Raw genomic sequence first — 25,892 nt, forward strand, 5'->3', positions numbered from 1 at the left:
AAACTAAGTATTTTTTTATTAAAAAAAAAAAAAAAAAAAGCATTTTTCACATTTAAGACATAAACAATTTCTTTTTGAATGAAAAATTTTCCCTACAAAGCTAAACAAACATTACCAGAGCATTGCGGCTGTGGCAGATACAAACATTTCTTTGATAGCTTCTGTAGGGATAAATACATCTAATAGTCTTTGTCACCTACACAGATGCATGTGTTAGAATTTTTAAATTTCCTTCAATTATTTTTCTCGTATATCAAATCTTTTAAAGGTACAAAGGATTTGATGATAGTTGAGGATTGGGTTGCCCCATACTTACTTTTAAGTATTAGATGCTGCCCAGCACTTATTTTGTTTCCACGTATGTTTTGTAATACTATCAAGTCACGAAAATGCTTAAAAATCTGTACCTTGAATAAGTTACACTACATACAGGAAACAAACATACAAACCACTCAACTTCTTCAAATGGTGTTAAGTATTTGGAGCACCAGCCTCACCTGGTACCAGTCAATAGTGCAGCAGTTGACGAGCGAGGGGTAGAGACGCAGCCGCTGGCGGAAGGACGCACCAATGGGGCTTAAGCACAGGATGATGTGCAGCTTCTCCCTGCAGCGGTTCACGAAGAACGTGTAGACTTCGAGGGCGGATATGTCCAGGTTCCTGTTGCCGCCCTGGGCTGCGAGCCTGACCATCTGACGAATCACAGACAAGTGTGATGCATGAGATGCAGGTAGTAGGGAAACAGCATCCAAAATACTTGTAACTGCAGGGATACAGCTGTCAACTACTGTGACCAGCACCACTTCCAGAAATCCTAATAAATATATCATTCCCACCAGCAAAAGGAAATAATTTGGAAGCAAACCACACCACAGGCAAAGAGATTATATCACCCTCCCACCACAAATGAAACTCTGTGTATGCTCTTGGAAAGTAGTGATGCCTATGCCATGATGGAGGGCAGGATGAAGTGGTGATGGACAATGGGTGGGGATGACTGAGGTGGTTGGGATTTCCAGGAAAGCCCGCCAGGTTACATTTTGAAGGTGAGTGAAACGAACACTAGCCAACTGCAAACACAAGATCATAATGGCTCTCAGGGTTGTGACATTACCAGCGACACAGACAGCAGAGTCGTTGCCCAGCAAGGACACCCTGGCTGTAGGCCCCCAGGACACAGCTAACTACCAAATATAGAAGCAAACTCAGCGCAAAGGCGAGGAGCTTCCTGAGGTGGCCACTGTAGGAAATGGGGTTAATGGTAGGGTTGACTATCGACCTTGCAGCTCCTCAACTGTATGTTTATCCATCATCATGGCAACAAATCATAACTGTCTAGTGACCCAAGGGGACAATTGGACATCATTTAGCTAAGCTTTAGTAACTGCACAGTTTTATATTTAAAATAAATCACTCATGATCACAGAGATATTTTAAGACCTAGCTACCTGGGCTTAGTGAGTATGTTCGGGTTAATTCTTTGATTAAGTTTGATATAGGGGTTTACTTTCTCACCAAAAAGTTAAATTGTGGTAAACATCCTTGACCACCACTTTTATGTGATTTAATCTGTTATTTAACAAGAAGCACAGTACTACCAACTTACCCTCTGGGCAGCCCTGAACAAATAACCAAACCACCACCAGTGTGATAGTGCTGCATAGATGTGCAGCGATACTCAACATGCCCAGAAAGTGTGCTGCAAACTGTAATTATTGAAAAAATCGAAATGTAGTTTCCGCAAGTCGATGAACCACTCACATCAAATATCTGCTGCTGCTCATCGATGGAGAACAGGTTGGGCACCTCTCCGGTGTTGAGCAGCGAGTCGACGTCCTGTAGGAACAGCTCTTCCCTCAACTGGTTCTCCGTCAACAGGAAGGTGGTGTCGCGGTTCTCCCCTCCGCTCTGCTTCAGCACTTTCTTCAGGTCATCGCGCCAGTCATTAGCCCCTGTTGCAAGAGGGTGCGATTCTTGTGACTGTACTCCTGTTACAGTGGTAACACTGTCAAGCCACTCCAAACTCTGCTTTGGAGAATGGCTTGTTTTATACATTTTCCTGGAACTGACTTTACCAACCTTAAACGGTTACTGTTACCGTTTTAGGTGGCAACCACACTAAGTGGCTTGTTGTTAAGCTTGTGCGAATACTATTTTTTTCTTCTTCATGCGTAGCGAATATCAAATTGAGTGTTTAAATAATTCACTAAGTCGAATCAAATTGTGAGCATTGTTCTCGGCAAAGCTGAATGACACTAATTTTTATAAAATACAGGATTTAAGTACAAAAAAATTATCCTTTAACATTTGTAATATTTGAAGTGATTACGTGGTTAACCAATTGTGCCCTATATATAACATCATTCAATAAAAATTATAAAAGAACCATGCATGATATTATAATAGATAATTCATAAATACAATTTTTTAATTTTTTTTAAGTAACCAAATTTATTCAAGCAAAACATAAAAAACAAAAAAAAAAAACATAAAATAAATATTTACATGAGTGAATCTTAGGCTTCCAATGTTTTAAAGCTTTACAACAAATGCAAAGCTTCATATCATAAGTGAAGCTTTTAATTACAACCAAAGCTTCAAATAAAACTAATAGTAAATTTCCTGATGAAGTCAAATCGAATATTAAAGAGCTGAGATTGATTCACTTATATGAAGCTTCGTACAGGCCTACTTGTATATATACGAGTACACAACACAAATACTGATACATTAAAGACAAAAACTAACTGACAGGACTAACAAAAACTAAACAGACTCAACTTGAGGTGGGCACTACATGAGGGGTGGGCACTACACACAAGGCAGGCACTACCTACTGTTTTATTAATCAAATTTCAAATTATTCATGAATATTGAATATTTTTTCTAAACAAATATTAACATAAAATGAAACTTTTTTTCCCCGTACTTTACAGGAGTCAAAGAAAAATTAATCTAAAATACAATAAAATGAAAAAAAAAAAAAAAAAAAGAGAAATGTATTTAGAATCATAATAGTTATAAAATGAAAGACAATAAAAAAAAAAAACATGGCAATTCATTTTGTTAAAATAATAAAGTTTAAGTTTGGAAAATTATTGTTTATTGATACAACGGATTATACTCACTCACATAAAAATAGAGTACATATTATTGTAAATTTTAAATCATGATCACAGATTATCTGTTACATATAAATGCAAATATATGCAATAATGTTGCAGAAAACAAATCTAAATTTCTCAATGAACCATCTTAGCTCCACACATGATTTATTTTTTTTTGTGAGTTAGTCCTACTTGCTGTAGCTTGGCGATGAATAGTGGGAAAATTATCCGATTTTAAATGTCGACTTGAACATTAGATGGAACATTTTTCGGAACGCTCTTGAGCCCTACCGTAAGTCCTGGAGATGTCAGGCTGGAAGAACCGGAAGCCGGTGATGGCGGTCGCCAGCCTCGTCAGCGACTGCCTGCCAGAGCCGCCCACCCCCACCAGCAGGCCGCTGCCGCACGGCATCGCCAGGATCCGGCATATGCGCGACAGGTGTTCCAGGGCGTACCTGCGCCGTGGCAACGTCACACTCAGTGCAGATGAAGAGTGCCTCTACTGTGGTGTGCCATATCGCGAAGATCATTCTGGAAGCGACTGGATTCGGTGTATTTGCTGTCTAGGATGGGTACATGAAACATGTGCTGTAATTGGTAAACACAGCTGGAAAACCTTTGTTTGTGAAAACTGTGGTTCGTAATTTAGTTAATTTGTTTGATTAACTCGGCCTGACATTAAAGAACCCCAACTTCCTCATGCACTCAGATGAGATAACAACATAACACCCAGTGGCGTAGCCAGGATTTGTGTATGGGGGGTGTTAAGAAGCATGGCCCCCTCCGCATTAAAGCGGAGGGTCCGGGGGGTCCTCCCCCGGGAAAAATTTGGATTTTAAGGTGTAAAATAGTGCTATTTTAGCAGTTTTCGGTACTTAAATTTAAATATTGTAATCGTAAAAATTTTATTAATTTTAATATGAAATTTGTTTGAGTGATGAATAAGAAATTAATTAAAGATTTGGTGCTAAGGGGGAGGGGGGGGGGGTTTGATCCCCTAAAACCCTCCCCCTGGCTACGCCCCTGATAACACCTACCTGAAAACTGATGATAAATGCATTTTAACCGAAACAAGATTTTCACTAAGTACATGAAATGGTATAACATTTAGGGTGTAAAGGTTTTCAGCATCACTGGCATATATGTTACTGATTAGTTTACTCAAAGCTTACAATCCAATTACTTTTAACGAGGGTTATCAGAGATGAGTAACAACACGAGAGGGCATGTACAACTAAATTACAGTAAAAGAAAGGACACATAATAGTTACAATGTTACAAGGGCACAATACAATCCCCAAAAAAAAATACAATTTAACTTATTATTTATGTACTTGATCTAACCTAAACCAGCTTTACTTTTACAACAACAAAAATCTGAAGATTTTAAAATGCAGAATAATTGGGGCCTCTGACTTCATGTCAATGAATCTTAGGTTTTCTCAACAAGAGAAGTAGGCATTAAAAAGGAAAAAATTAACAGTGTTATTTCTGCAATTTAAAAATTCATACATAATTAAAAAAAATGAAAGTGCAAAAATTTTGTCTTTAACTTCTATTGAAAAAAAAAGAACATTTCCTTGTTTCTTAGAAAAACCACCCAAACTGTTGAAAAAAGAGTTATGTTCTGGTAAATTAGGATGTCTGGTAACCCTACGTTTAACTGAAAATCAGTAATTTTAGTTTTACATAGTGGAATCATACAGATTTTCAGGAATGACAAAATACTTGTGTTTTTTACTGACTTGTTTATGTGATTGACTTTTCGATTGAAATATCTTCCTATACAATTACCCCTTAGAAGTTTGACAGAATGGTAGAAAATTAGAAATAGTCAGTAGTGAGGCAAATATGCTAGGTGACTGCTTTTTGTTGTTCTCAAGTTTAAGTCCCATTATAAAATTACCATTTAATTTTCCTACATCATAGAATTTAAATTGCACTCGACAATGACCAAATGGAAAATAGCAGTTGTTTGTTCCTTTATTTTGCCCATTTTTTTAATCATTATTTTATAGAATTAGCAAATAATGTTCAGTGCACAGAGAATAAACACGCATAAAAATTTCTGGTGTCATCCTTTGTGATTGGCGAAGCGTCGAAAAACATAATAATAACTAACACTGCTTTATGGAAAAACAAATGAGGCCAACTTGCCTTCTTTAAAACATGATGCAACATATGGTAGACCTGATCTACGCCATGTTTGACTGTTCCACACTGAACTCCCATCCGCTTGCCAGAATGTCAAAAACAAGATAAATAGTTTCTTAACCAACCTCAAACACAATAAGGCATGAAATTTAAATTCTCAGTAAAGATATACCAAACACATAACTTATTAAAATATATTTTAAAATAAAATTTACCTAAACAGTACTATGTCCATTTTGATTGTTGATGCTGCATTGTATTTGTCCAAAGCTTCAGACACAAAGATGTGAAATTCTTCAATGTCCAAGACTTCCTCATACTTCTTTTCCTCGTCGAACGCCTCAACATCCATGTAGGTTCCGAAAAACAGGCTCTGCAGTGACTCTTCAGATATCTATAAATGAAACAGCACATGTAGCCTGAAGTCTTTGTTATATACTTAGTGTAATCCTTAAAGAGTGTTATTAATTTTATTTCTGCTCAAACATTTACTTTGATGCAACACTAACAACCCTCGTTAGGTAGTTAATTACGTCATTCAGGAAATATCTTAAATAAGCATTTTATATGTTTTTTTAACAAATTTTTTCTCATGGGAGCTTAAATATAAGGCAGAAACTCAGCCGAATCTGTGATAGTTGGTTTGTACCCATAAATATGAATGGTAATTTACCTGGTAAACGCTTTGAATTTCAAGGAAAGAAAACAAATTTTATAGACATCTGTGGCATAAAATCACACAGAACAGGGAGGATGGATGAATCTACCTGAACACTTGGTCTCACCCACAACAGGAGCGTATGCAGATTTTCATTTTGGGTGGAAAAGGTGGAAAGGTGGAGGGGAATAGAACCACTTTTAACTGCTGTTTGCTATAAATTTCTTTTTCCTTTTGTTGGTTTATTGATCTAGAAACAGAAAACAAAAGCAATAAGTAAAATGGAGAAGTAACCGTTCTCAAACCTTTCCATTTACTTGCGGCAGACTGTCCAGAGAGGTGTCGAAACTTTCCTTGAAATGCTCCTGAACACAAGTCTCAAGCTGCCCGTACAACCACACACGATCAGCGTTGTCGATCAGACGATCGTAGAACACTCTCAGTACTTCGTGGATCCAGAGTCTGAAAACCAAAGCTGATTAACAGACCTCAACTTACGATAAAATGTGAAAACACAACATTGAACATACACTCTAGCTCTTCCATTCCCTGCCAAGGGCATTCAACCAAAAGTAGGCGGCCAGTTAAATGACTTACACTGAATCTCCACCCTTCTGATTCATTGCATTACAACTCACTGCCCTGTCAGTCCCTGTCAGTTTGGCTCACACTTTAATCACAATAAAATAAACTGAGATATTTGCAGTCCAGTTGCAATACAGCATTTGACCTAGATGGACAATAACAAAGTGACAGGCATCTTGCAAGTGATTGGTAGAGACAAGAATTTATGGTTTTATTTTTAGACCAATTTCATTTTTAAAACAGATGATATTTTTGATATTGTACTTATTTTTATTAATGCTCTTTATTTAATTTAAATAAGTGTATAATTAAACTAATATGGCAATGAAATTTTTCTTAATACACACTTCACTAAAATAATGCAATTTTAAAATTCATACTTAGATGCTAATTTCTAATTAGCATATCTAGGGCAAAACTGCTCGGAAAAATATAATTCTACAACCATTTGTGTGTTCGTAAAATTACCAACCCAATGTCAGTAATGTAAAATAAGATGATAAGAGATGCAAGATCAAACCAAGTACAATTAATTTTTCTTAAAAATTTGGTATACTCTTCATGCTAAATTCACTGAATTTATTATAATACTAGATTATAGATGACATTTTGTGGTTTGAATTAATTTTTGTTTAAATGCTGATAGTGATTAATTTCATAATTATTGTTTAATTTCGGTGTTACATGGTGTATCGACATGAGTTTCGGTGTTATTTTGGTTTTATCACAACTCAAAATAAATACTTCTCCCTAGTGATTGGTGATTGCACATTGCTTGACACTAAACACATTTGTTGTCATGTTATCATGTTTAGACTGTTGAAAACATACTCACACTGCTTAAAAAACCCACAAAGTTTTAACATAATTTGTCAATGAAAAATTTTCTTATATGTAGTTCTTACCATTCAGCTGGTCAAAACAGCAGGCAGTTTCAAGTAAGCTATTTTTAACTAATAGAACTATTACACTACGGAAAAACATAAAAGTACTCATACTTGATGAAGACCTTCTTGTTGTCAACAGAATCTTTCTTGACGAGTGAACAGCCCTGAACAACGCGTCCAAAGTCCCTCAGGTTAAAGAAGTAATGAGACTTGGCGGGTGTAGGTCGTAGGTTCTCCACGACCGAGTGGTAGAACTCCAGTGTCGCTTGCACGATCGAAATGATGGAAGGCATCACATCCGTAGCGAAACCATTTCTCTGGGGAAAATAAAATCTAGCAATCAGGCCAAATATTCTTTGCTTTACTCATCACGTGAAGATGTGTAGTTCCAATATCAGGGAACCATGTCCATATTTAACAGGCTACCAAATAAACTATAAACCTTTACATATTAGAGGTTCAAAGCAATCTAGAACTTTGAACCATCAGCTGGTGCACACGTTGACCTGTTGGTACTATTGAAGGACCCCATGCTGCCACCATTGAAGTGGTAAACAGCACGAGTCTCAGCGGTTCATCCAGGTCAGGTGTCATAGTTTGTGTGGTTACCTTTATAACTCAACAAGGAACATTTGTGGTCCTCGGGTTACTATGGCTGCCTGCCTTGGGGGTTGTAGCTCTTAGACACTGCAGTTTGCAGGTAAATATGGCGAGTGACCAACGCCATCATGCCCACATTGATGACCATTTACTTATTTGGACACGTGCCGCGTATGTTACATTATCAACTGTCATAAGAAATAATGACAACTGTCATAAGAAACCCTTCACATTCTTAGACTTCACAAACTCTAATACCATTCTCATTTTAAAAATAAGTCATTAAAAACTTATTTTGATGCAGGGGTGCATTCAGGTATGTCAATGTCTACCTGGTGGTTGTAAATTGAAATGCAAAGAAATAATTCAACATCCGGTTATGTCTGCTGAAATGAACATGACCCTTGGGATTAAAAACAATAAAGGTTAAAATAATTAATTCTTATGTTTTAGGGGTGTGTAGCACTGGCTCGACCATGACATCTACCCCTCCCCCTTCAATTGGTTTGTGAGCATGCCACTCACTGCACACGTAATTAAGGAAAAAAAGCTAGGAGGACGATGTCAAATGCATAATTGGTATTGAAGTACAACTATGGACCAATATAAATTACTGCAACTGTACATTCACATAGTCCAAAATTAGAGAATTATTAAAAATATCAAGAAGAGAACTGCCCATAGCTATGCACAGGACTACTGTTAATAGTGTATTTTACCAATACAAAGTCACAACCTACAGTACATCTTCCTTATGACATTTTGGAGCTCAACACTGCAAAAAAAAAAGTTTTTGTTATTTGGAGAAAACATTTGTGAAATATGTAATTAATGTTATTATTACAGTTGTAGCAGATCCCATTTTAAAAAAAAGCTATTTCCTCCTGGTAGTTACACAGAAGACTGTAAAAAATACTCATAAATGGTATTACAGCTTAGGAATATATTTTTCATGCTCCGTCATGCCAAATATTTGCATTGTATAAATCATAACCAATAATCACCAAAAAATTTATCAAAAACTGTAAGATGGTGAGCACTCATCTCATTTAAATTTAAAGATAATATAACATTTTCCACTACTTCCGACCACCTTAAGAGCAATGAGCAGAAGATTGGTGAAGATGCGGCTCATGCTCTCGTCAGAGAACGGAGTGATGGAGTACACGTTGAAGCGGGAGAGGAACCGCTTGCAGATCTCTTGCCGGCTGCCTCCGGACAGCCCCATCGCGGCCACGAACATCACGTCAAACAGGAGAATCTTCGACATGTCCTTGAGGTCATACCTTCAACCCAAACAAAAATTTTTGGGGAAGCAGTTATTTTTAACGGCATGCTTTCAACCCAAATTTAATATCAAACGTTAATCTGCCAATGTACACTAAAAAGTTTGAATATAGTAAATCCTTGTTGAGAAATTTTTCAAGGTAATTTGAAATTTAGACTCATTAACAGGAAAAACTTATTAAAAGGGTAAAATTGAAACATATTTACCCGCAGAAGGGTTGCCATTAAGTATGGATCCCATCTATAATTTTCGGCATTAAAATCTAAAATTTTAACCGTAAGGGTTGCCCTCGAATATGGATCGCACCATACATCTATCTGTCTTTAGTACAGTGCCATAGATACATATGAAGTCTTTGTGTTCCGTGTCTCAGCTTATTGGTGCGTAAGAATTACAACACTGCTCATTCACCTTGGTCCTTTTTAATCTGCTTTCTGTCCTACTTTATCCCTGTGGGCGGGGGCTGAGGTGACATTCCTACACCCCCCTTCCTCCCCCTCACTCCTTTATGACCCTTATTATTCCTGCTCTACCTAAAAAAAGCAAGGAAAAGAATATTACTTTTTTTAATACCCATGTTTCTATATCCGGCTATTGTATGTATATTTTTTTTACACGTTCCTTTCCACATGTGAGGAAATGTGGTCTGCTACTCTTTTTGTCAATTTCTTTTGTTTAAAACTAGAATGCACACTACCATCAGCCAGAAACTTGTACGGGGGCTAGAGAAATATAAAAGCTGCACTTCAAAACACCAAAAATGTCTGCAGTTTTGTCTTGGATGTTGCAATAAAATCAACAATCACGCAAAACACAAAAATTTAAGGGCATAGTTGCATCATAAAAACCTGTTGAGATAGATTGTGTACAGTGCCAGTTCATGCACATTTACAACGTTAAGAAAGGGAGGGAGAATCATCAATGCTGCTACATGACCAGATGCACTGACCGAATGCACACACAAACTCTGGCTGGGTTATTTTTAGATCTTTTTCCCTCCTACAGCCAAATACCAACACAATAGCCAGCCATGTCACTCGCACGGCACGGCAGTCGGGCTGGTCAACTAGCAGGTGCCAGACGTAACATTACTTCAACCACTCAGTGCAATGTTAAAATATTATTTTTTCACCTAAAGTGAAGAACTTGCATAAGAATCGCACTACATTTTTTTAAACAAAAAATCGGCATAAAATGTGCAACCCATACGTGGCTAAATACGTATGGTATGTACTTTTAGGTAAAGTGTTAATTTTTTTAACTTATTATGCATACAATTTTTTAAGTGCGATTTACTTAAGAGGGTTTTAATGTATATCTAAGGCAAATACAAGTCATGGGCTATTAATGACAGTTTTTTTACAAATAATTTTTTTTTTAAATTATACCTACATTTTTCAAACTAAAAATTAATTTGAATTCATACTCAATAAAAGATTACATACAGATAAAATAAGGACTAAGAGTATTTTCTCATAATACTGCTTGCATTCAAGCATAAAAATGCACATAAAATGTTAGTACTTAAAAAAACTGCCAGAACAATAAAATATATATATATATATATATTTAGTTATTATTTGTAAGTGTAATCAATAAGATTAATAAACTTTTGGTTTAAAGAAATAATTTACTGTTATATTTAACATTATAAAGATAACAAAAAAACAACATAATTCTGTTATTTTCATTCCTTAGTGTAACATTTATTTAGGACAAATTTTTTTGTGGTAAAAACTTATGTTCATAATAAAAGGTTTAAAAAACCAAGCAATGTTAAGGTCAATAAATATAAAATTAAATCTTTCTAAATATTAAAACCATTTTCTGAAATTCCAGTGTGTTTAAAAAATATTAAAAAAAAATAACCTGGAAAAAAGGATTTAACACCAAAGAAAATTAGAACTAAATTAAGGATAGTAGAATATTAAAAGAGTGTGTGAGAGAAAGAAAAACGTTTCAATTTAAATAACTAGCCATTCAAAGAAATACTGTGAAATGAACTAGTAATGAGCTTGAACCACTTGCACAACCAAAGGAAATAGGAACAACATACCAATGGCCATAATCAAGCAGCTGTCTGAGCAGTTCCAATGGAGGTTGTGCACCGTACGCCTCTTTGGCCGGCATGTTGAGGTCATCCAGGAACATCACACACTTCAAGTTGTTTGCTGGACCATACGTGCCTTTCTTGTGCTTGTGCAGTTTGGATAGAATCAGCTCCTGCAGCACAACAGAACATCACACCACGAGACGGATGTCAGATGGGATGTGCATAGAGTACTGCTGTAGCTTGTACGTGCAAATAACAGCACTTTTCTCACAAAATTTTTTCACTTTATTCCTCTAACCATCCATAAAACTTAAAACATAAAGAATGTCGAACTACTGGCCATTTTTTTTCTTTCTCCTTTAAAGTTCACTGATAACAGGATTGCCAAAATAAAAAAAAAATTAAATCAATAACGGTACCCAACATATGAACAAACCTACCTCAGTAAGGTCTTCTGTGATTGGTATGGTGAATTACATTAAAGCGAAATAGCACCAAAAAGCATGCCAATACACCATATAACACTGAAATCAGTGGCGTAGCCAGGATTTGTGTATGGGGGGTGTTAGGAAGCATGCCCCCCCCTCCCCCGGGAAAATTTGGATTTTATGGTATAAAATAGTGCTATTTTAGCAGTTTTCGGTACTTAAATTTAAATATTGTAATGGTAAAAATTTTATTAATTTTAATATAAAATTTGTTTGAGTGATGAATAAGAAATTAATTAAAGGGGGGGGGGGGACTTGAACCCCTAAACCCGCAACTTCCCCCCCCCCCCCCCGGCTACACCCCTGACCGAAATGAAACGCTAAAACAACATAAAGCACCAAAATGCAACAAAAATCAATGAAATTAATGAGCATATTTAATAAAAACTCAAACTCAGAGATTTCAAAAATTAACATTTCATATATTAAATTCAATGAATGTAAATCATTTAGCATGTAGTTAGTTATTACCAAAATGTATGTACTAAATACATTGTAAATTTTTTTTTTATATTGCAACTGTTATTAGTAACTAATTTTTACATTACGACATTGAAACACTTCAAACGAACATATACTTGCTGATGTTTTTTTTTTTCAGTAGTTAGACATGTTTATTACAAATTATTATATTGTAAAAGTGCATCATGTATCAGTCAAAATTACACTGTTTTGGTGGAGTAAGTATCATTAAACAAAGAAGTGCAATATATATATTTTTTTATGAAAATTGTGCTGTCTTTATGAATAAGCAGAGTTCATTAAAAATAAGAACAATAGCACCGAAATCTCTATTTTCAAAAAACGAAATTGTCCTAAAAATAAAACCATAAAATCTTATCTCTAGTGATTAGATGAACCAAGCACAGTATTTGAGCTCTAACCAAAGTAGTTAACAGTTTAAAGAACTAATAAAGCATGATTGAAACAAATGTAAACACATAGTGTACTTAACAAGACATTTTCCACGTTTTCTTCCAGTAGCATTTGTAGCCTTGCTCGGAGCACACGACAAACCAACGGTTGTTTACCTGCAGCTGACTGGCCGTTGTCCGCACGGTAAGAGTGGCGAACGCCGGCAGGTACGCTCGCAGCGACATCCCTCGCATCATCTTGTTCCGGACGCAGAAGCTCTTGCCCGTGCCAGTGTCGCCAGCAAGCAACATGGGGTGGCGGTGTTTCAAGTGCAGGTCCATTAAGTAATGGTACCTGCAACATCCACCACCGGGCACTGGACGAGAAGGAGCTACGACATATTCTCAACAGAGAGAGACAGAAACTTAAAAGTCTCATAGTAGGTGTCAATGTCTGAAATTTTGAAATTTACGTTCCTTAAAGCAGAGAACACACAAGAAGAGATTTTCAAAAAACCATAACTAGGGACAATATATTACATGGTGGTGAATTGCGATAAAACCGAAATGGTAACACCAAAATGCAAGTATATATACCATATAGCACTGAAATGCAAGTTATACGTATAATGAAATTAAGTATGTAACATTGCATAATTCCTGCCTCCATCTACTAATAAAATTTGAAATCAGAATGTGTTAAGTTACTGATGTCCTCTTCATGTTTCATAATTAATTTATTATCATTTTACTTCTATATGCCTCTGCATTTAAAGGATTTTGTAGTACTTAAATATTTATTATTATTATTATTATTGGTTAGGCTTTACATAAATTGAATATATATTTTTTGAAATTATTTTTTCACTCTGATTTATTTGATCAGTTAAAATTAATGTCTAATAATTAAGTTTTTTTTTTCTCCTTCAATAATAAAGCATCTTCTGGTTAGTGAGGCTGTAACAGTCTAGAGGGGCATCAAAAAAATTAGTATTCACACAGGCCTATCGCTTAATTTTTTTTTCTTTGCCAATTTAAGTATTTTTTAGTTACCTGTGTTTACTTTTATAAAGTCCGTATTTAATAAGGTCTGATTAGTGGCTCAAATTAAAAAAAAAAAAAGCAGTGATATCATGAGCATAAGACAGCATAAAAATTATTCTACACATTAAATACAAACACTAAAAAAATTTCTGATCAATGACAGTTTACGAGTTAATTGCAAACTTTCAAGTACGACACAGAATCCTCAGAGCAAGATAGCCTGACACATTTGCTTCATTTATTCTATCGTCTTTGGTTTAAGAAAATAACAATAACATGGAACCTGATTATTAAGGACAATGAAAGGTCTTTAATCTGGCATTTACGGTTCAAAATATTCGTTAGTCCAACACCAATCAAGCGCTCATATTCAGAATTTTTCCAGTGGAATCCTTTTGCTGGCCATGACTGCAAGGTAGAATTACTGCGACTGCCACATTTTTCAGTTTATTCAGAGTTTACCGTTACTATCTGTTTTCATTTCGATACAGTGTTTCCTGTTTTCTAACAGGTTACATTTTACTGTTATATTTCCATAATGATTTTTTGAAGAAGAGCTATGCACATCTGTATTTTTTCTATGGAGCATTTTATTACAACTTGTGCTGTATATTAATATTTCTTTGGTATTTCCATTAAAACTATATTAATGTTTGATAATCCGGCAAAATCACAAATTCATTCACTGTACTTCACATTAAAAGATTTCTCACTTATTCACTTATAATCCCAATAAAATGCATAGCATTACATTATTTAATAACTTTTCAGTATAAAAAAAATGGTACATACTTAAATTATTAAATAAAAATCCAAAAATGTGGGTTGTTTCAGACACATTGTAATGAGATTTCCACAAATTAAAAGAAAATTAGGTTAAAAGTACAGTGAATCCAGTTCTCTGGTTTCCTTTCCTCAAAGTGAAATTCTCAATGCTTTGAGACTCAGTAATATGGACATTTTTCAAGTGCCACTCCACTTTCTTTGGTTCCAATCAACAGCAGGGATGGGGGGGGGGGAGGGGGGGGGGGAGGGGTGCTAAAAGACATCTTGAACTTTGGGTGTAGTGAACATTTAGTTTTTATCTATAATAATGAAGTCGTTCTGGGTAAGTGTATAAACGTGTTCTAATTTGCATTGTACAACATGGGCTGCAGGGGGCGCCCAACCCTTGGTGCTGTGCTACCCGCGTCCCCTATATGTATCCGCCACTGATTAACAAAACATGGCACTTGGAATGAAAAACGTATCTGTACTCTCACTTCAAAGTATCGATGGTCGGTATGATGGTCTCCTGGATGTTCGCTGTTTCCTTGATGTCTGTGGATTTGAGCACCTCAGGCCAGTACTTCCAGATCCCTTTCTGCTTGAAAATGTAAAAGTAGTCATGAATCAGGCCTTCTGAAGGCAGAGGTACATCCACCTTGTCCAAGCTCTCCGGCACTGGGCAGTCTGGGATGTTTCCTGAGACAATACGCACATACCTGTGACAGGCAGCAAAGAATCAAACTCTGCACTCTTAGACATCATATATAACATACTTATGTCATGTCACTTTACTTTGCAGTAAAAATGTTTTATATGTTAATAATTTTCCCCTTAATATACTAAATTAAGTGATTTTTTATCTTTATAAATTATCCCTGATTAAAAATTTTCAATATTTTAGGCATTCACGTTGTATGTCCAGCACTATTTACACTTATTTATAAGTACCCAGTAAATATGGTTTGGGATGATGATATTTTGACTAGGTATCTCATTTCTTTAAGCCAATAGTTCCTAACTTTTTTTAAAATTGTGACTCTCTCCTCCTCGTGGTGTCGTATCATCCAATATTCTCGCCTCCCAACATCTAACTTGCACTTCTCAGGAGTACCTACATCCATAAATTGGCTTGCAACCCTTAATTTTGGAACCCACCTACTCAAGCACACATACGATGTGTCAAATTTAAAATTTAAAAAAATAAAACCGTGATTTCAAAACTGTTTGAGATATCCAAGTGAGGTCTGTATGATTAAATCATTTAGGAATACACTGAGGTGGACGAGAAGTTCTATTTCGATGTTTTGTTTTTAAAATGTATTTTTATAAGAGTGAAAATGTTTTCAGAATAATTTTTAGGAAATACCTGGTAGAGAATCTTGAAAATAATGGAGGAACTTATATTACAACTTTATATTCATTTCTCAGCCATATAATGTTACAGTCATCGCTCATATCTCGTAGTTTTCCTATGCACGACAAAAAGACTGCTCAGAAGCTATAACATGCTAAAAGCACCAGCGAGTGTCGCACTTATCACTCCACCTCACCAATACAAATACACCCGTGAAGAAGACGGCCCATTAAAACTGTGTGAGTACGATTGAATCATTGCCCTGGAGTGAGGTTGAGCAACTGTAAAACACTTGACTTGCTTCAGGAGGGCCATGGTTTACATAATGATCATGATCTATCCTCCTTTATGAATGCTGGAATGGTTCCTACAAGTACATGGCTGATTCCTTTATTAATTTTCCCTGACTTGTAAAAAACAAATTCCTCTCTGATGATCTCGTCAACAAGGCATTATCCTGAATATCTCCCTACCTATCATTACTCTAAGAATGAAATACTACAGAGTGTACAAACTAATCTGTAATGAAACTTCTCTGACTTTTCTTGACTTTCCATGACCTGACTAATTATATGTTTAAATAATTTACCTATTTTACAGTTTTCTAAACCAAATAAAGAAAACTTGGCTTCCATCACCCTCATAGCTGGTCTAGTTGAAACAGTACCTTGCATACACATGTTTATAGTATGTATGACTATGTACTAAAACACCATCTTAAAAAAAATACTTTTGCAGTCTGGGTGATGGCATATCGAAGCATGACATTTACCCCTCAAATTACAATCACTGGTAAATTTCCATGACTTTTCCATGATATAATGTGAATTCCCCGACTTTCCCTGACCATTTTCAACTTCCCTGACTTTCAAGAATGTGGACAATGTTTACAGTGTATTTTGAAGCAAATCACATGTAAATGATATTTTTTTTTTTAAAAATGTGAAGTGAGAGACTGTTAAAACGAGAAACCTTTCCAAATGTCTCTGTAGAACTCGTCGAAAGCTTGACGACTGTCGGCGTCCAACGTGCCCCCGAGTCCCCACACGCCGGCGAACATGAACGCAGCCTGCACCCAGGAGCGCAAGTGCTTCGACCCAGCACCATTCTCCTCGGCCGCACCCTTCAGCAGCATGTCCACCATCAGCATCGTCGACCTGGACGGAACACACGCAACACCGGGCCTAGCACATCGCTCCCCACGTCAGCAAATGAAAACAAACACTGGTTCTAAGAACAATGAGGCTTGACGTAGTTGAACTGGAGCTGTCCCACGTATAGCTGACACAGGGAAAATTTCCTTTATTTTACACTTTTCTGCGTACACCAATCCCTCGCATAGCCCGTCTTCAATTAATGCGAATTCAGTTAGCACGATGTAAATTTTACTGCCCTAGTCTCGAATAGCACGTCTGTAAATTTCAGTTAGCACGAAATCGCCACAGGCTAAAAAAAATCTCGGAAACGACGCGACGTCAGGTATGGAATTCGAGGGGGGAAGAGTGGTTTGGAATGCGAGGGGAAAGAGATGCGCACGCAGATAAACAAACACTGGGCCGTACTGTTGATGCCCGGCCGCAGACCAGGCCGTACCGTTGATGCCCGGCTGCAGACCAGGCCGTACCGTACAGAAACCAAACAAATGAAATTGGACACTTTTTTTTTTTAAAAAAAAAGCAAGATGATAGTGTTAATTTCACCCCAGAAAATATTTAACTAACTTTTATGTTTTGTATATGTACATATTGTACATACAGTACACTCCCTATTTAACGCGGTTGTCGGGGGACATAACTTTTACCCGCGTTGTTGCATAACCGCGATGTTTCGATGTGACCAAGGTCAAAAGGCATAAAACACCGCCTGTGTTCTAATAGGTCGGCAAGCACGCACAGTATAGACCCGCCTTTGTGCGGACTTTGCATCCGCAGTTTCCAATAAACACGGGTAAAAAAATAAAAATAATAAATTTTAAAGATAAATATTAAATGTTGAATTCTTTTTATTTTTCCGCGTGCAGCGCACAGTTTGTCGCACGGCCTATGAGCGCGCCACACGCCGCCATACACACGTGCGGCACACAAGCTGCTGCTGCCAGTCTCGTGGTGTTAGCCACAGTATCTGCTTCGTCAGTGTCCGTAACAAAGTAAGTGCAGTGTGTGCGGTTACAAACGATTCTGTGGTCAAAGTCTTCTAAAAAGAAAGGCCGTAGTGATACTTCAAACCGAATATGAATCGCAAAGTACCGAGTTTGATTGACAAAATAAAAATTCTAGATTTACTTACAGATAGCTTGTCTTTTGTAGAAGCAGGCCGCAGATACAGGAAAAAAACGATTCTAGCATTCGTACAATAAAAAATAAAGAATCGTCTATCGTGTCAAGTGTTTAAACTTTATTATCCATGCTTACAGTAATTTATAAATGGTCACATGTGGGAAACAAAAATTGCGCCAATTTAATTTTAGCGCAATCAGTGACGCCGTATTAAAAACCGTGTTAAACTTTGTCTTTACTTATTTCACCAAACGCTGTGTCGAGTTGCTGAGTGTGTGTGGCTCGGATCGGCAAGTGTTATATTCCCCAGCCTCTGTTTAAAGGTCGGGAGACCGCTACACATAAACATTTCCGGGACTTGTTTACTACCTCACGGCAAAAGTGGTACAGTATGGTTCACGTAAATATTGGACCACTGGGAATTCCTGGGCAAAGATTAAAAATACGCTAGCCGATTTACTTTACTATTTAATGTTAAAACATTATACCAAAGTAAAAAGATGAACTTGTATAATACAATGAATTACCCAATAATATTACGTCTGTAGGTTTAAGTTGTAACAAAACATTTATATACAGATGTCCAGTAAAGTACCAATTAAGATTCTGGAGTGGAATTTTAAACACCGGACTACCTGATTTTGCCTTGTACGCAGCGACGCTGCTCAGTCAAGTGACTCATGCTCTGCCTGTGTGCTGCGTGAACACATTCCCTCCCCCATTCCCCCTCGTGTTTCTGCCCGCTCTAATCTCTACCTCTCTCCATGTTCTTGGCTAGCCTCTCCCTACCCAGCGCTTGCCGACAACCAAGCTTATCCAACATCAATCCCCAGCCGAGTCACGCTGGATAATGTCGCTGGACGGTGGGCTTTATCAGGTCCCCTGTCCGATGCTTCATTTGTGAGATAAAGCGACGTTAAGAACTAGTGTTTCAGAAAATATCACTGGGCTGGATTGGACCATAATTTGAAAACCCTACAAGATAGAGGAATAATGTACGGAGATATCTTGTTTAGAATTTTACTGCGGACATTTTCTACGCCTAGGCTTTTTTCTGCCCGATGCTTAGTTTGTTAGTTACAAAGCAAAATTATCCTAATCGGCTGTCAACCATTTATTCCATTATTATTATTCATTTCTGACTGGGGGACCTGGTTTGACCCGCGATATACCGGGAGTTTACTGTATTTTAATGTTATGTTTGTGCTCTAGGGAAAATCTAAATCTGTTTATCTGTTAACTGATTTGTTTACATGGCCGCTTTTATAAGAGGTGTGCATAACAAATTAAATGTTTACATATGGCTGTGTGTTTTAAAGTTATATAAAACCGGTTCTTAATTTCATAAAAGTGTTTTAATTTTGTTAAGTTTTAAACGTAATAACAAAGGATCCAGCTGCTTGCAACAGCAGGCAGACAGACGCACGCGCGTGTTGGAGGTCACGCCTGGGCGGGCAAGCCAACCTGCTGACTGACGGTAAATATGTTACCACTTATCTCCCGTTACACTGTGCCATGTTTTCTTTATCTAACGTATTCGGTGGTAGGCTTAAAAAGATAAATGATATGACATATGCATTTTCAAGTATTATTCTACGCATTTATATTATGTAAAGATTACTTCCCTACACATCTTGGAACACATTAAATAATTTAGCCTTATATTTATGGGGACTAATGCTTCAGAATACGCGATTTCGATTAACACAAACATTTTTAGGAACGAATTAGTCGTGCTAAGTGAGGGATTGGTGTATTGCTAAATTATTTCTTGGTCCCCCTCAATACAAAGTGTAGAAAAAATACAGGGTTCAGTGCTCAATGTAAAATGGAAGGAGGTAAGGAGCAGCTCAATAAAAAAAAAACATAGCCCAACAGTGTTGTTAGCCACACTGCCTTTATAAAAAATTAAAATAATTTTTTTTATATCATTACTTTTTAAATGGCTAAACCATATACAGTTTTAAACCCCTCACAGAGATAACACCACAATTTTTCAAAGGTGGCACCAAACACAGCTACATTGGGTCAAAAATGCTACAAACGGCCTACCAACCAGAGTGAACAAGGGGCAAAAATTGAATGTTTTCAGATCTAATCAATTCAAATTTTTGGGAAGTGAAAGCGTTCAAGAGATTTCATTTTAGCGTCACCTCTAGTGATATGCTTTTTTTCCTCTGGTTCCATTTATTTGATAGTTGACAGAGTAGTAACATGGAAAAGCAGACTCGTTTGTAAGCGGCGGGAGCCCAGTGATCAGCTTCATTCAAAACGTGGCAAAGAGAACTAAATTTGCATAATATTGTGAAAAACATTTTTTTTTTTTTTCAAACGACTTGCCAAGACACAATTTCTGGTGATTAATACACACCAACCAACGGGCTGAATGCACTCACACAAACCCCTAGTAACACTACCACCAGCAATGTAGGTCTTAAAATACAAAGCAATTTAACTTTTCCAGCTTGGGAGACAAATAAGGGTCCTCTAAATTTACAAGGAGGCAAAAATAATAATAAATTAGTACCTTCTTTTTTTCATTTCACCTAAATACAAAGTTTATGCGATCCCAAAAAAGGAATGCATGGAAATTAATTGCAACTAACTGCTTGCTTACCTTTGTAAATCATATTATAAGTATAGTTGATACTTTAGCAGCATGTAGGTTTTAACATTGATTTCAATATATTTAAATACTGCATGAATACCAATACATATATAATTTGATAATTGAGGGCATTTTGCCAACAGTATACGTTTCATATTTTTAACGCCAGAACCATGATTGTGCCTTACAGATAAAGGAAATATCACTACGTACATTACAATTGAGAAACAATATCCCAAAAACAAATGGTTTTGTGATTTCACCATCTCAACATAAAAATCTGCAAAAATATCTTGCAACAAATGAGGTAAACGCATATGACAATACCTATTTATTTGCTGTAAGACTACCAAATAAATAGAAAAACAAATTCTTAACAAAGATTTACAAAATTCTGAAAATCTACCTGTTTTGAAAAAAGGAAAATTTTGAATCCAGTGACGATATTATTACTTCAAATCACACTAAAATTATTGATAAGTTGAAGAACAAGTAATCCTTAAAATCTCTGATGAACTGTAACCTCGCCCCTCATCTTACGGATCTATGGTAAAACTCACCTGACGAGGTTGGCGCTGCCGGCGGACACGAGCTGGTGGCATTGCTTCCGGATGAACTCCAGGCTGGGCGGGACCAGCCAGTCGAACAAGTCCTCGAACAAGCCCTGGCACTCGTCCAGCCACGACGGGTCCAGCTGGGAGACCCAGGACGTCACGAACGGCTTCCAGCCCAGCAGCTCCGGCTCAAAGTGGATCATGCCACAGCGAGACACCGTGGCCGGAGATGCCTGCCACGCACACCCACCAAAAATATAACTGTTGGTTTCCACATCCATCAACTTCTTGATTCAAAAAAATTTTTCATTGAATCTAAAGAATGTAGTGTTTTTCTGTATATACGTACATCATAACCACTTCATTACATTCTGATCCAAACTGCACTCTCAGCTATTTAACTATATCATAGTGTAACGTGCATCTAAAATGCTCACATGTGACTTACAAAGAAAGCAGTTATGATCCTACCAAATACATGAATGTGATGATGCAAACACCATTCATCAGGGTTGGAAAAAAAAAGTTCTTTTTTTTTAAACCAAACATCAGTTTTTCTTTGTTCAAACAAGGTTTTTAGGTTTTAACCAACTTTTTATATTACGTTATTTATTTTGGTTCTCAGCATGTTTTAATGAAAACCATACAACATCCCGATTTCTGCCACTCATGTTGAAGCAGAAAATTTATAACATTAAAGAAATGAAGTCCAGCAAATCTGCACATCTAACTGGAGCTTAACCACAGAAAGGGTATTCCCCCACAGGAAGAGAATTATTCATAGAATGGGTGTTTCCCACTGAATGGGGATTTACAGTACAGTCAGGAATCTCCCACAAAAAAAAAAAATTTAAACATTAAATTTATTTATTTCCTATTTTTTTAACTTAATTTAATTTTTGAAGAGTATTTAGCTAGGTATAATTTACAACATATTCAGATAATTTATATGATAATATCTTGATTAGTATATAATTTTTTGTTCCTGTAAATCACAAGAAACATTAATGAGCCAACTTTTGTTGTTATTAGAGTGTAATTAGACCTTTCATTAAAAAAAATTAAGATATTCATTAAAATACATTATTTTAAAAAAAAATCAGTCTTTTTATTTAAAAAGAAAACACTTGATTTAAGGTTTAATCCAATGTGGTTTAAATCAGCCAACCTTGCCATTTACCTAAAAGGAATATCACAATTTAATCCTAATTTGTAGCTTAAGAGACAAACAGTGAATTTTAGTCAAGTTAAAACAGTAATATGAAAATTAATTTATCAATTAAGAAACGAGACATCACAAAGGTTTCAAAAAACCTCCAGCAAATGGTGGACTCGGAAGCTGAGACAAACCTGCAGCAGGTCCATGACTTCGAATACCACGGACATGGCCGGGGTGAGCGCGATGATCTCCCCCGAGTTGAGGCACAGCTTCCTGTTGTCGTCCAGCACGGTGTTCATGTTCTCGACCCAGACCGCGTCCACCGGCCCGTCAAACACCGCCCACTTGCGGCCCCCGTCCGTTGCTCCCGCGAACCGCCTGCGCATTCCTGACATTCACTGTCCTGCTCATGCTCGGCGAATGCTCTTTAGCTCGGGTCTCTTTGGTTCAGCACAGGGGCGTAGCCAGGGGGGGGGGGGGGGGGTTTAGGGGTTAAACTCCCCCCCTCCCTCCTTAGTACCAAATCTTTAATTAATTTCTTATTCATCACTCAAACAAATTTCATATTAAAATTAATAAAAAATTTTCCATTACAATATTTAAATTTAAGTACCGAAACTGCTAAAATAGCACTATTTTACACCTTATAATCCAATTTTTTTTTTCCGGGGGAGGACCCCAGGACCCCCCGACTTTAATACGGGGTGGGGGGGGGGGGGCTATGCTTCTTAACACCCCTCATACACAAAACCTGGCTACGCCACTGGTTCAGCATACTCTGCAATCCGGCACCGATAGAGCCAGTTGTGTTTGGATATTGTCCACCAGGTCCCGCCACCACGCTGCCTGCGTTTTTAGTTCGCTCCATGTTCATTTTACGATTTTTTGAAGATAATGCCTAAATCATTGACCAACGTGATACGCATCAGAGACTTCTTGTAGTGAAACCTCTTTGGGTGCGATGAGAGTAAACTTTCAAGGACAAATTTTAGTGTGTTTTCGTTAAAAATTTTTGTGAAACGTTTCTGATGCGAAAAGAACAGCGAATAGGTACTTAGTCGAAGAGATATAAAGAGAGCACTATGGTATATACATTGCTGGGCTCATTTTTGTTCTCCACTTTGTGCAATGATTCGCCCCCCCACCCCAAAAAAAATAGAACTGAGAGAGATAGATGGATGAAAGAATAAGACAGACAATGTGCACAATTTCTTGTTTCAGAAAATAGATATAGGTATCCTATAGACAGCTGTGAATGCCTTGAATTTTATATTTGCTACCAGCGGGCTCGCGTTCCTCCTTGTTCAACCAGCAGCGTAGAGCACGCTGCATTTCCCGCACATACACTATGCTATGAATTTCATATTTCGTTCAGAGATTTGACATGTTCCAAATGGAAGAATTGTTTTAAGAAACAGTAACACACAGTTTTTCTTTATGGTGTGAGTATTTCAACAGTGAGTAACATTAATTGTTAATTAATCATTATTGATTGATCAATAAATACTGAGAGGGCATTTAGGAAAAACAAATATCTTGCAAAAGACATTCAAAATAACCAAACAATTCACATAACAGGAAAATAAAAAAAATCTGCTTGACAGTTAAGCTTGGATACACAGCCGGTGGCAACAATCGGCAATCCCAAATTATACTTTGACATTTGTCCCACACCCGTAAAGGACACCATCCTTTACTCTGAAACACGTTCGTAAGTGAAAATTATGTTGCAAACTGGACGCAGACTGACCTGAAATGCACGGTAAGGATAGTCAGTCCTTGCGCTTTTCCCCTAGTTCTGCACTCATGCCCTGACAAGGCGTTATACAAGACAGCAGCAAATATATATACTGTGAGATCATTCACACTGCTAACTCAGCACAACTCCCCCCAGCTGAATTTCTGGACACCATGATGTAAGACACTACCACTTTACACAAATATAACATGGTCACTACAGGCTAAACTATTCCAGCATTTCACTGGTGCAAATATATTTGTATTGTCTCTTTAGACACAATACAGTCTCAACTTAATTGAATCGTTCTCTCTTCTAATTAAATTTTGTGTTTTGTAGATTTTTATGTCGTAACTTTATGCACATAGTCTCAAGATGACTAGACCTCTATGAAGATTATAGTGGGCTGTAAACCACTTGGGTATTGAAGGTGACACAGTGGCGGATTCATAGGGGGGGCGCAGGGGATGCGCCCCTTCCCCCTTGACCAGGGCAGCCCAGCACCAAGCATGGTTCTTGGCCAGGGGAGGGCGCGCACCCGGCCGCCGATGTTATACAATACACATTCATACTCTTACCTTTAATATTCGGGCGATACGTAAATGAAACGGATAGAGCTTGGAAAAAGATCTCTGGCTGCATCCAAGCAACCAAGGTGACGTAGCAAGGGAGTGTGTGGAAGAGGTAGACCTGCGGCCCCCCCCCCCCCCCTTGAGATTTTTCTGTATCCGCCACTGAGGTGACTGGACCTATAACCTTGTTTGTATGGTTTTGTTTTGGCTTTGTGTGTTTATTATTTATTGTATCAATGTTGTGCCTCTCATTTGAGGTTAATTTGCTGTTTGTAGGCATGGTACAGTTATTAAATAAATAAATAAATAAATAAATAAATAAATAAATAAATTTGATTCCTAACCTGGTGTTGGGGTCGAACCCACACCCTCTCCATATGAGCGCAATGCGTTAGTAATCACGGCTACTGAGAACCAGTATTACTTTAAAAGTTCTGCTGAAAAAACTTTTCAAACTTTTAATTTTTGATAAATTACCGTGTAGTCAATACACACCTGAAAGCTGAAACTACAACACCATCAGTCCACTTGTGCGAAACAGGGTCAAACTGGCCGTACAACTGAGCCATAGTGACAGACTTTGGGTTGATTACTTCGTATTCTACCGGCTCTTCATTGTGGCCATTCTCATGCATCTCTGTCAGAGTGGCTGCTAAAACCTACGATCAAACACATTCACAAACAACGAAGTAGCCAACAGAATAAGGCAGCATGCTACTAGTATTCACCCGAATGCAAGATGAGGATTTTTTCTAAATTTACAGCATACAAATTCAAATTCATCTTGCATTGAGGTATAAATACTAAATTATTATTGTTCAAAATCTTTTCCTGCTTGCCACTTAAATTAATATTAAGCAATTTATTTCAAATACATACCTACATAAACAATAACCGCAATATAATTAAATAAAGTTAAACTTAACATGTGTTTAAAAACATTTAAATGAGTGGTCATGAAACATTAACAATAATCAGAACCTGTATCAGCTGCAATGTTGTTTTATCAAATCCTCCTACTATATAGATACAGTAGAACCTCACATATCCGACCATGACGGGACCGGGCCATGGTCGGAACGGCCAAAAGGTCGGATATCCGTAGGAGCAAAAAAAAACGCCTTTCCCAGTTATACAGTGTGTAC

General features: G+C 37.1%; 1 protein-coding gene across 1 annotated transcript in view; it reads right to left on the reverse strand.

The window, feature by feature from the left end:
- The window catches only part of LOC134534048 (dynein axonemal heavy chain 7-like), a 110,343-nt gene that overhangs the window by 36,706 nt on the left and 47,745 nt on the right, over positions 1 to 25,892 (reverse strand). Inside the window, 14 exon segments of the mRNA XM_063372013.1 lie at positions 498 to 692; positions 1,762 to 1,952; positions 3,399 to 3,562; positions 5,477 to 5,655; positions 6,225 to 6,381; positions 7,503 to 7,708; positions 9,085 to 9,277; positions 11,336 to 11,502; positions 12,852 to 13,029; positions 14,981 to 15,182; positions 16,813 to 16,997; positions 21,285 to 21,511; positions 22,629 to 22,815; positions 25,243 to 25,406. Of these exon segments, the coding sequence (XP_063228083.1) occupies positions 498 to 692; positions 1,762 to 1,952; positions 3,399 to 3,562; positions 5,477 to 5,655; positions 6,225 to 6,381; positions 7,503 to 7,708; positions 9,085 to 9,277; positions 11,336 to 11,502; positions 12,852 to 13,029; positions 14,981 to 15,182; positions 16,813 to 16,997; positions 21,285 to 21,511; positions 22,629 to 22,815; positions 25,243 to 25,406 (2,595 nt within the window).

This window comes from Bacillus rossius, chromosome 7, assembly GCF_032445375.1.
Source record: "Bacillus rossius redtenbacheri isolate Brsri chromosome 7, Brsri_v3, whole genome shotgun sequence".
Taxonomy (NCBI): Eukaryota; Metazoa; Arthropoda; class Insecta; order Phasmatodea; family Bacillidae; genus Bacillus; species Bacillus rossius.